Source organism: Mytilus galloprovincialis, chromosome 14 (genome assembly GCF_965363235.1).
Source record: "Mytilus galloprovincialis chromosome 14, xbMytGall1.hap1.1, whole genome shotgun sequence".
Taxonomy (NCBI): Eukaryota; Metazoa; Mollusca; class Bivalvia; order Mytilida; family Mytilidae; genus Mytilus; species Mytilus galloprovincialis.
Window position 1 is genome coordinate 36,804,608 of NC_134851.1, and position 13,445 is coordinate 36,818,052.

At 32.1% G+C, this 13,445-nt stretch overlaps 1 protein-coding gene and 1 long non-coding RNA gene across 2 annotated transcripts; both read left to right on the forward strand.

Moving 5' to 3' along the window:
• The first annotated feature begins 3,374 nt into the window (after positions 1-3,374).
• LOC143058287 (uncharacterized) lies at positions 3,375-4,345 on the forward strand. The gene is made up of 2 exons (XM_076231770.1): positions 3,375-3,822; positions 4,210-4,345. The coding sequence occupies exons 1-2, from the start codon at positions 3,522-3,524 to the stop codon at positions 4,242-4,244; spliced, it is 336 nt and encodes a 111-aa protein (XP_076087885.1). The 5' UTR covers positions 3,375-3,521; the 3' UTR covers positions 4,245-4,345.
• Positions 4,346-8,560: 4,215 nt separating this feature from the next.
• Positions 8,561-9,432, forward strand: LOC143059232 (uncharacterized). The gene is made up of 2 exons (XR_012973440.1): positions 8,561-8,909; positions 9,296-9,432. It is a non-coding gene; the product is annotated as an uncharacterized LOC143059232 (long non-coding RNA).
• The last annotated feature ends 4,013 nt before the right edge of the window (positions 9,433-13,445 follow it).

Sequence of the window (13,445 nt, forward strand, 5' to 3'; positions counted from 1 at the left end):
ATCCTGCACTAAGCATGATGGTCTGATTAGTGCTTAAATGATAGAGCCTTATGGACACAAAGTGCCAAATAAAGGGTAAAGAAATAAAAGGTAGAAAAATAAGAACCAAAAGATATGAATTAAAATGAAGGGCATATTTTGCCGGTTGTTCAGATCAGAAGTACTTGCTTTTGTAGTACCAAAATTCCTGGAACCAGTGCATTTTTGTATGCAATTTCCTTAAAGCTTTCTCAATTTGTTTAAAGTCTGTACAACCCAAGATGTTTAAGTTTTTTTTTAACATGAAATGACTGTTATTCAATGACTTTATAAAGATATATGAAATGCTAGGTAAACAAGCTTTTTTTCAAGCTGCAGGTTGTGAACAAATGACACATTTGGATTATTCAATAAAAAAAGAATTAATAGAAGAAAATGAATTGGATTTTAAAATAGGTTATGAAAAGAATTAGCTGTTTTAAAATGCTTTCAGTACATTAACTATAAAAAATTAGACCAACTTCCGTTTTTGTTTGTGGCTATAACACAAAATTGAAAAAAATCTCGTTCCCTCTTAAAATGAGAGGCTAAGGCTAACAAAGGGAAATAACTCATAAGTTGAAAATTGGCCGTTTCAGAATCTAAAGCATTATGGGTAATTTCATTGTTCGTACCCCAAAGTGAATATAACGTTACGTCATTGGTTGAATTTCGATTGTTTAGGATGTTTTAAACCAATCACCACGCTTTGGTGTACGCTTTTGAAAATATTACCCAAGATTCATTAGATTCTGAAACGGCGAATTAACGGATGATGCCATGTCTAAAAAGAAAATAAAAAATAGACCAACAACAGTACACATAACACAACATAGAAAACTAAATACTTGGCAAAACGAACCCCAACAAAAAGTGGGTGATTTTGTTATGGCACATGTATATTGTTGAATACAGTAGTAGTTAACATTATCTGTTTTGATGTTTTTCTGGACACATGCATCTTGCTTAAAAGGTGTTTTATATAATTAATTTTATGTTGGAGTTTGGACATATACATATGATTGGAGGCCATAAGTGTTCAAAATGTATTCTGATGTTTAGTATAAGTCTCCTTGAATTCATGTTCGGGAATTGTTTTCAAACATGTGATAAAAGTGAAAAATAGCAATGAATTCTAAAAAAAATAAATTATTTCATAACTAAACACTATGAACAAGAATGTGTACTTCCAATAAACAATTTTCAAATTTTCAAATTTCATAACCAATTGGTCAGTGCCATCAGCCTAAATAATGAAAACCTGATTTTAAAATATGCTTATCCCATATCATTTTATTGTCTTATCAAAATTTGTGGAGTACTATTTATTTTAAATAATTTATAACCAAACTAGAGGCTCTCAAGAGCCTGTGTCGCTCACCTTGGTCTATGTGCATATAAAACAATGGACACAGATAAATTCATGACAAAATTGTGTTTTGGTGATCATGATGTGTTTGTAGATCTTACTTTACTGGACATTCTTCTTGCTACAATTATCTCTATCTATAATGAACTTGGCCCAGTAATTACAGTGGAAAATATATTCTAAAAATTTACAAAAATTTATTGAAATTGTTAAAAAATGACTATAAAGGGCAATAACTCCTTAAGGAATAAACTGACAATTTTGGTCATGTTGACTTATTTGTAGAGCTTACTTTGCTGAACATTATTGCTGTTTACAGTTTATCTCTATCTATTATAATATTCAAGATAATAACCAAAAACTGCAAAATTTCCTTAAAATTACTAATTCTGGGGCAGCAACCCAACAACAGGTTGTCTGTTTTGTCTGAAAATTTCAGGGCAGATAGATCTTGACCTAATAGATTATTTTATCCCATGTCAGATTTGCTATAAATACTTTGGTTTTAGAGTTATAAGCCAAAATCTACATTTTACCCCTATGTTCTATTTTTAGCCATGGCGGCTATCTTGGTTGGTTGGCAGGGTCACGCCACACATTTTTAAAACTAGATACCCAAATGATGGTTGTGGCCAAGTTTGGTTAAATTTGGCCCAGTACTTTCAGAGGAGAAGATTTTTTTAAAAGAATACTAAAATTTTAGAAAAATGGTTAAAAATGGACTATAAAGGGCAATAACTCCTTAATGGGTTAACTGACAATTTTGGTCATGTTGACTTATTTGTAGATCTTACTTTGCTGAACATTATTGCTGTTTACAGTTCATCTCTATCTATAATAATATTCAAGATAATAAGCAAAAACTGCAAAATTTCCTTAAAATTTTTTACCAAGACAATACGCGTTTTAATTTCATAACTTTATATTGTTAATTGTATGGTCAAACCTCGTCAATTATTTTTGTTTTTGTAGAGTAGATAGGTCATTCATGCTTCTCTTTATAAACTAAAATTTAGTTTAAGGGAAAAACCATGTACCATTAGTTCGCTTACAAGCCATTTTAATATCATGAATATCACATTTTGTAAGAAAAAAAAAAACGCAATTACAAAATTCAAATATTAATCATCTTAAAAATAAATTAAGATCTTATTTTTGTTGGCCGGAATGTGACAACACGAGGATATGATAGTTACCCATTATTGCATCCTAAAATCATTCAATTACACATCAAACTAAACAAATTCATATATGCATCTAAGCAGGAGCTCGAACAATAATAGCCATTGTTTAAAAAAGAAATAACAACACCAAGCCTAATACAGGCACACTTTTGAAGACATCGATATTAGACATGGTCATACTCTCATGACAATTGTTATATTGATCTAGATGTAATCTGATATTTTATATTACATGATCATTTATAAGTATAAATTAGAATATAAATACTTGACAATTATTGGTTAATAGTAGATTATGCAAAAAATAGATACAAAATTGACCTGAAATAGAATTTAAGAATATTTAGAAAGAGAATAAGTTACCCTGTCAAAACTAACTGTATGAAACTATTCTTTAGATTTTACAAACACAGGAATATCTAATCATGAACACCCCCCTTCCTAACTTGTTATATATAGAAGATATGAAATGATAGGAACGAACCTTGTAGCTAGAAATCCAGAATTAGTCAATTCACTTCCTGTGAACGGTTTCTCATTCCGTTTATGACCACAGTCTATCTATGTATAGGAACCAGATATGCATAACATTGTCACATATATACACGAAATACCATAAAGGTTGTTTACAATCTTGACGTAGAGGTACAACAGATTGATATTAAGTTAAATCATTGATTAGTCACCAAATGTTCATAGAAAATAATCTACGAGTAAAAGTTACCTATGCCTCAGGATAATATGCTATAATACCCGATGTCATTTGGGTTAATTGAGACATCAACTATGCAGTACTGGAGCAAATGACATCCATGTACACGGAAAGCGTGAATCGGAACATGGTGATGAATAATAAACTTTCGGTGATATATAAAGCCTACCCAAAGATCAATTGACACCAAAATTAAATATCTTCTTCTGTTCAACAAGCCACTAACTATTTCGCTAACATGTTGAAAAATTTAACCACTGTCGTTGTTGTGCTGAGTGCTTCACTTATGCTGTCGTCTGCTTTACCATATGGCTTTCCTAACTTCCGATCATCCTATCGTGGAGGCTATGGATTTGGTGATATTGGCGGAACTTACAGCAGATTTCCAGGTTTTGGAGGTGCTTATTCAGCTTTTCCAGCATACGGCGGTATACAACATCCACACAATACAATAAATTACCACCGTCATGTAACGCCATACTCATATGGAGGTAGAGGATTCCTAAATAACTTTCTTAGTGGGTCAACATTACCTTCAAGTAAGTACCTTATAACTTTATAAATGGTATGTCAAGGATTTAAAAAGAATTCAAACCAAACTTGAAAGTTCTTTTCATTTCTTTTAAAAGTACAGGAAAATTATGTAGACCGACAATAACAAAGAGGATGCGACATACTGAAGAAGAAAGCTGCATTTATATTTCTGATGGATTGGGTTTATTATATGGAAAATAGTTTTAAATACCAACACACAAAAAAACACATAAAATTAAAAGGAAACGACAGAAATAAAATTGGACACAATATTTTTATATTATTGATTTATATGCACACGCACTGAGATTTTTATTAAGTCATTTATATAATACTCTGATGACTTAAATATTATGGAATATAGTTGTTATTATATTTTTCTTGTTTTTCAGTGGCTCTCGGATTTTTAGTCGGAAAAGCCTTATGAAAGATACCAAATACAGTTACTTGATATTGCCAAAGACTAGGAGACGTTTTTGTATACTTATAAACTAGAAGCTGTAAAATAAAATGTCTGTATTGTTCAAACATTGTTCATGTTATTTTCAATATAATTAAATTGTATGCAACTGTCATACAAGTGAAAGGTTCCGCTAGCTATAGAATCATGTTTAATCAACCGTTTTCTACATTGCAATGATTTTTTTAACGATGAAGACTTCTTTTTTTATTATTCCACTGTAAACGAAAGAGATGTCACAACGTAAAAACCTAGAAACATGAAATAAACGACCAAGCAAAAAAGCCATAAGAAAACAGAGTAATACGAAGTAATTGAATAAGTCGAACATAAGAAGAAAATGATAAAAAAAAACTCAGATTGATTACGCGTAGCTAGCAAACTTACAATTTGTGTTTTATCTCAATAGAATAATGATTTGTTTATGTTTACGATTCCGATGTTAGAAATTACCGATTTGTCTTCAGATTAATAGCAATCTCAGCTTTGTCCAATCTGCATGTAGAAATCAACACATAGTAAAAGGTTAAATAAAAAAATCAGAGGATACCGAACGAACAACTCTCCCTTAAAGACCAAATGACGCAAACGTTGACAACTTAAGGTCCCCGTTTTATCCAACTTTAATTGATGCCTCGTTTGTTAATACGAAACTGACAGATTGAAATTATCAATGTGTCCTGAGGCTACTAATCTCAGATGTCTAAGCACAAGGTACAAATTGATCAACTAGCACAAATTAAAAGGTTGAATATAAAAATAAGAGTTGTGGTAGCACAGCTCCCCAACAACAACGAAATGACGAAGAGGTTAACAACAACAATTATCTAAGTCCTAATTCCCTACCCCATAGCAAACTATAAAGGACCCCAAAATGGCAAAAATAAAACAACTGAAACGACAACAAACCACATCTACTGGGTTACAGGTTCTTGACTTGGGAGAGACACATACCAACATAGACGGTGTTGTGGCTTCCAGTCGCTCCCTTGGTTTGGGACAATGGTGTAACAGTACAATATAAAAACAAAATTTCAAAATCAGATGAACGGGGTCAACTCATCAGATCGTTACGAAACACAGAAACGGATGGCGTTAAACATGTTTATGGGTACCAACGGACCTCCCCTGATCTTGGACAATGGTGTAACAGTATCAAATACAGATGAAAGGTTTAAACTCGTCAGGTCGATAAAAAAAGACAAAAACACTAGCGACACAAAGAACTGATTCGAGAGTTCTTGTTCCGAAACTTTGTTCAAAGTTAATTACAATGAGAAAAATCATGTATCTAAGACTAAAATATCAATCAACACGTATCAAATGTATTTAGTGTTAATTACAATTAGAGAAAAATGACTTATTTTTCAATTGATTATGTCCCTTTACATACAAAAACATGTTTGCAGTCACCCAACCTCATCCCCTATACATAGTTATCGACAGAGGGTAGAATTGTGATTGTTTATATATAGTAGTATTTTAATCATATCTAGTTGGGTTAAAATGATTTGATAACAATATTCAATATTCAAATTTAAACAGAAGAATACAATATTTAAAGATTTAACTACATTATAAGACTGGTAACATTTTAAAATACGTTACGTTTAAAAGATTACCAGAATCGTATCTAAATTTACGAAATCGGTAAAAAAAACACCACGAAAATTAGAATATGTAAATTTCGTTTGTAAGAATTTTTTTTTACAGGTACAGCCAAACTTCCAAACCAAATCTATGTATCTATGATAGATTTAGTAAAGGTTTTACGTAATTAGTGCCATCCAAATCCTTGACATATGAGTTTATCATTATTAAAATTGAGAATGGAAATGACGAATTTGTCAAACAGAAAACAGCCGTAGGTCACCAATTGGTTTTAACCCAGCTAGAAAATCCAGCTCCCGGAGGCGTGCTTCAGCTAGCACTAAACAGAATGTGTATGTTCAATCAAATTGGACGTCGGGCCAAACTAAAAAAAATAATCTACAGGACTAAAAATACCAGAGGTTCCTGACTTGGGACAGACACAAACAATGTTGTACAGTTAACCGTGTTTTGTGAGATCTGTGTATAATTAACAAACATACTGCGATACGCACAGTCACACTCAGATTTGAAAAAAATCCGAGTGCGATTTCAGAGTAGTTGAAAAAAGAGACAATGATTCATAAATTAACAAGTGACGTCTAGCAGTTACTGTCGTGCCAGCTCCAGGCCCCAATTAAACTGATTGAATGCATGTATTACATCTTTGAAATAAAAAAATCCTGGTTTTATAGCTAGCTAAACCTCTCATTTGTGTGACAGTCGTATCAAATTCCAAAAATTATTGACAACATACGGTGAACAGAAAAAACACACATAATAGGTACAAATGTCACAAAAAGGGTACGGAAGTCAAATTCTGAACTCCGTAGAAAATTCAAAATGAAAGTCTCTAATCAAATGCCGAAATCAAAACCTCAAACACATCAAAAGAATGGATAACAACTGCTATATTCCTGACTTAGTACAGGCATTTTATTATGTAGAAATTGTTTAAAAAAACCTGGTTTTCAAGCTAGCTAAACCTCTCACTTGTATGACAATCCCATCTAATTCCATTATATTGACAACGATGTGTGAACAAAACAAACAGATATAATAGGTTAACATGTCCAAAATAGGGGCACAACATTCAACATTGTGTTAAAATCTTATTCAGTATAAACAAAAATGTAAGAAAGCAGCACAAATTCAGTAGAAGCAATTAATATTCATAAAGACAAAAGAACACTATAACACGTTACTAAGATGACAAACAACGCCATTACTCAGAATCCATACCTCAAGTCGATCGTGTATTTTTGTGAAGTTAATACGGTATATTCGCAAGAAGGTCTTGGTACATTAAGATGATCTTATTTAGATTGCAGACCTTCCGTTTTGAATTTCCTCTGAGCTCAGAATTTTTTGTCATTTTACTTTTTACCCTATACCATTTTACAAACATTCATCTTTTTTATGAAAAAAAATGTTTAATATTACAAATTATCCATCCCACAAAAAAAAAAAACGACAACCCCCAGCATATCACAGGTAAACTTCAGAAACAATAACATTGCAAAATTTGACATTTTTCAAATCGTTTCAACTAAGAACTAAGATAAAAGTTGCCTGAGGTAGGGGTAAATTAATTACGAAGAAATGTATATTAATAACAAAATATAAATCGGCGGTTAATGGTTACAAACGATAAGGAGGTCTTTCATTTTTGTTAATGTGCTTTTTTTATATGCCTATTTGAGGTTCTTTGTTTTTTGTCTTTGTATTTGTTTGTTTTATGGTAATTAAGATTAAGATAGTTGACTGCTGCACCTCAATTTTTGACATTTTTACCTATTAAGTATGTTTCGTTTGTTCACACATCGTTGTCAATATACTATAATTTCATGGCGACTGTCAAACAAATGAGAGGTTTAGCTAGCTATATTAAACCTGGTTCAATCCACCATATTTTAAGACAATGTCTGTAAAAATCACCACTATGACAGTTGTAATAGATTTGTTTGATCTGTTTAAGATTGTGATTTTGCCATTTGATTAGAAACTCTCTGTTTTTAATTTTCCTTGCAGTTCGGTATTTTTGTTATTTTACTTTATATGTATATGTGCACTATTGTAATGCTAAAAGATTGGCATATTTAATATTATAAATATATATATCATGAAAACTCAATGCCGTGTTAATAGTTGAATATATGAAATGAAAATAACGAATCTGGGCGACGGAAAACCACGATTAGTCAATTCATTTCCCATAATTTGTCCATATTCTGTATATGACCACAGTCATAACATGTATTGGAACTATATATACATGACACTGTCACACATATGCACAAAATACCCTAAAGCGTGAGTACATTCATAATGTAGACAAAGGACGCATTAGTATTTTCTCGTTTGAATTTGTATTATTTAATTCTTCATAATAGTCAAACTTATAGTAAATCCTTATACTTCATTATCACCTGTTTAGATTCAGTAATTCTTTAATTAATGTACATATTCGTCAATTGAAAAACATAAGAGTTACATATATATCAGAAATTATTACGTTTGCCTCAAGCTATACTGCTGTCATACCCGATGTCATTTGGGCTAATTGAGACATCAACTATCCAGTACTGTGTTAAATGACGTCCATGTAAACGGTAACGCAATCGGAAACATAGTGATGAATAATATACATTTAGATGATATATAAAGCCTACCCAAACATCAATTGACATCAAAGTTAAATATCTTCTCCTGTTTAACAAACCTCTGAAATTTAAGCTAATATGTCTACAAATTTCATATATGTCTTGGTTGTTTTGAGCGCTTCACTCATGATATCGTCTGCTTTACCGCATGGCTTTCCTAACTTCCGACCATCCTATCGTGGCGGCTATGGATTTGGTGATATTGGCGGCACCTACAACAGGTTTCCAGGTTTTGGAGGTGCTTATTCAGCTTTTCCGGCGTACAGCGGAATACACCAACCACACAATACAGTAAATTACCACCGTCATGTGACACCGTACTCATACGGAGGTAGAGGTTTCCTGAATAACTTCTTCAGTGGGTCAACATTACCTTCGAGTAAGTAACTTACAGTTTATAAATGGTATGTCAAGGATTAAAGATTTCATACCAAACCTTAAAAGTTTTTTTCATTCCGTTTAAAAGTTCTGGAAAAATATGTTGGCCGACAATGAAAAAAAGGTTGCGGCATACTGAAGAAGAAAAACCATTTATATTTCTGATTGATATTTGTTTATCGAATGGAGAATAGTTTTAAAATACCAACACAGAAAAAACACATGAAATTGAAAGGAAACGACAGAAATAAAATTGGACACAATATTTTTAATTACCGATTTCCATACACACGCACTGAGATTTTTAATAAAGGTATTTATAGAATATACTTTGATGTCTTTAAGTTTCTGGAATATAAATATTAATATATTTTTCTTCTTTTTCAGTGGCTCTCGGATTTTTAGTCGGAAAAGCCTTATGAAAGAAACCAAAGACAGTTACTTTATGTTGCCAAAGACTATACTAGGAGACGTGTTTGTATATTCATAAACTAGAATTTGTAAAATAAAATGTCTGTTTTGTTGACACATTGTTCATGTTATTTCAATATAATTGAATTTTATGCAACTGTCATACAAGTGAGAGGTTCCGCTAGCTATAGAACCATGTGTAATCAACCGTTTTCTACATAAGGAAATTACTGTACCAAGCTAGGAATAGGACAATTGTTTCCATTTGTTTGATGTATTTGAGCTATTAATTTTGGCCATTTGATCAGGGACTTTCCGTTTTTAATTTTCCTTGAAGTTCGGTATATCTGTTATTTTTCTTTTTACATTACAATATTGCAATGATTTTTTTTTAACGATGGAGACTTCTTTTTTACTATTTCAATAACCAAGATTGTAAAAGAAAAAGTGGTCAGAACGTAAAAAACTAGAAACATAAAATAAACGACCAAGCCAAAAAAGCCATAAGAAAACAAAGTAATACAAAGTGTTTGAATAAGTCGAACATAAGAAGAAAAATATCACAAAAATACCCCAACAGATTGCATGAATCTACCAAACTTAAAGTTTGTGTTCAATCTTATTAATCTTATGATTTGTCTATGTATAGGATACTGTTAGAAATTACCGATTTGTCCTCAGATTAATAGTAATCTCAGCTTTGTTCAAGCTGCATGTAGCAATTAACGCATAGTAAAAGGTTAAAATCAGAGTATACCGAATGAACAACTCTTTCTTAAAGACAACTTTAGGTTCCTGTTTTTTCCTACATTAATTGATGCCTCGTTTGTTTATACGAAACTGACAGATTTTGAAATGATCAATTTGTCCTCAAGCTACTAATCTCAGATGGCTAAGCACCAGGTACAAATTGATCAATTAACACAAATTAACAGGTTAAATATAAAAATAAGAGTTGTTGTATGATTGCTAATGAGACAGCATTCCAACAAGGATGACATGACGTAAAAGTTACCAATAATAGTTATGTAAGCCATTAGACAATTAGCAAACCCATACCCAATAGCAAGCCATAAAAGCCCCTTTAATGAGAAATATAAAACAATTCAAACGACAACTATCGACATCCACTGAATTACAGGCTCTGACGGTGTTATACATGTATGTGGCTACCAGTCGCTCCCTCGGCTTGGGAAAATGGTATAACAGTACAATATAAAAACAAAATGTCAAAATCAAGTGAAAGGGTTCAACTAATCAGATCGTTACAAAACACAAAAAAACTGATGGCGTTAAACATGTTTGTGGGTAGCAACGGATCTTGGACAATGGTGTAACAGTATAAAATACAGATGAAAGATTTAACCTCGTCAGGTCGATAAAAAAAAACAAAACACAAGCGACACAAAGAACTGATCCGAGAGTTCTTGTTCTGAAACTTTGTTCAAAGCCAATTACAATTAGAAAAAGCATGTACATGTATCTATGACTAAAATATCAATCTATACGTAACACATGTATTTAGTGTAAAGACGTCATTTAAAGTTAGAAAAAAATGACTTATTTTAAATTTATTATGTCCCTATACATGCGAAAACATGTTTGCAGTCACCCAACCCCATCCCCTATACATACGAAAACATGTTTGCAGTCATTTAACCCCATCCCCTATACATACGAAAACATAGTTATCAACAGAGGGTAGAATTGTGATTATACCGAAGAATATAATATTTAAAGATTTAACTACATTATAAGACTGGGAACATTTTATAATACGTTTAATTAAAATTACGATAAGATTACCAGAATCGTATCTAAATTTACTATATCGGTAAAAATCACCACGAAAATTAGAATATGCAATTTCGTTTGTAAGAAGTTGTTTTTACAGGTACAGCCAAACTTCCAAAGCAAATCTTTGTATCTATGATAGAATTAAGTCAAGGTTTTACGTAATTAGCGCTAACCAAATCCTTGACATATGAGTTTATCATTAATACAATTGAGGATGGAAATGGCAAATGTGTCAAAGAGACAATTATCTAACCAAATAGCAGAAAACAGCCGAAGGCCACCAATTGGCTTTCAACCCAGCGAGAAAATCCAGTTCCCGAAGGCGTTCTTCAGCAACTTAAAACTATGTGTATAAGTTCAATGAAATTGGACGTCGCGCCAAACTAAAAAAACATATAAATGAACTAAAATAATGAAAAAATATATACAGGACTTACAAAGACCAGAGGTTCCTGACTTGGGACAGACACAAACAATGTGGCTCAGTTTACCATGTTTTTATGAGATATGAGTATAATTAACAAACATACTGCAATACGCACAATCAAATTCAGATTTGAAAAAAAAATCCGAGTGCGATTTCAGTTTAGTTAAAAGAAAAAGATCAATGATACACAAATTAACAAGTAACTGTCGTGCCAGCTCCAGGCCCCAATTAAACTGGTTGAATGCATATATTACATCATTGAAACCAAACTTCACTACATACTAATGCATAATGAGCGAGTTTTGATACATAAATACAATAAGATGGCACCAAAAACAATTCCGTCTAAAAAAGTAAAGTTTAAACCAGGGACCGGAATATCTCCCTTAATAACGTAAATCCTTGTGTACAGTTTCCCGTTCAAAACTGAAGTATCTCAATGCCACATGTGAAGCAGGATCTGCTTATCCTTCCGAAGCATCTGAGATCCCCTCCGTTTTTGGTAAGGTTCGTGTTGCTCAGTCTTTAGTCTTTGGTGTTTTATGTGTACTATTTTTTGTCTGTTTGTCTTTATGATTTTTAGCCATGGCGTTGTCAGTTTAGTTTCGATTTTAAAATTTTGACTGTTCCTCTAGTATCTTTCGCTCCTCTTTAAAAAAAATTCTGACGTCAGACACACAAATCAATGAATGTGTTTGTAGATAGATGTTTTTGTGTTGTGTTAAATTGTCCCTTTTAAAATTGTTATACGATGATGAATGATGTACCCATATTTTGACTATTTTATTTATTGTGTCTATTTTGTTTACGCATCAATGTAAATATAACGGAATTTGACGAGACTGTCATCAAAGTGAGAGGGTTAGCGCTATAAAACCAGGTTTAATCCACCATTTTCTACATTTGAAAATGCCAGTACCAAGTCAGGAATATGACAGTTCTTGTCCATTCGGTTTTGTTATTTGATTTTGCCATGTCATTATGGACTTTCCGAATTGATTTTCCTCTAAGTTCAGTATTTTTGAGATCTTATTTTAAAAGAAAAAGGATCATGCTGTTTAGATTTTATTCATATAAAGTAAGTGCTAGAGATGAAATTTGGCCCTATGTAGTTATAGAAGGGGTCTGTTTTGAGTTTTCATATCAGTTTAATTCATATAAACAAAGGAACAAGCTTAAGTCTTCTATACAATGAATTAATAAACTTTATTAATCGACACAAAACAACCAATGAATACACTGAAGACACAAACAGTAGGTCTGAGCGTGTACTGAGAGAAACGTTATTCCATATTATAAGTATGTATATCTAGAATATTTCTTTTCATTTCAGAAGAAGGCTTTATATGAGTTGAGTCTAACAGATAGACAACACGTTTTGTTAAACGACCATTTGATTAAAATGATTGTGAAAAGGAAACTCTAAAAATTAGGAGTTGCCATCGAGACAGCTATCCACTTAAGTTCATATGAAATAGATGTTAGCAATTATATGCAACAGTACTACCTTCAACGATGAGAAAAACTTATACCGTATAGTTGGCTATGAAATTAACCGACATAAACACTATGAAATAATTCAATTTGACAAAACAAATATCATAAGTAAAAAACCAATAACTGTACAAAGTAAAATTACCAAAAACAATTAACACTGAGAAAATTCAAAACGGAAGGTTCCTTTTCAAACATGTCCAATGGCAAAACAAAAGCTCAGAAACATCAAACGAATAAAAAACTACTGTTATATTCTCGAATTTGTTTAGGCATTTTCTTAATATGCAGAAAACGTCGGATCAAACCTGGTTTTATAGCTAGCTAAACGTCTCACTTGTGTGACAGTTGAATCAAATTCTAATATATTGACAACAATTTGTGAACAGAACAAACACACATAATAGG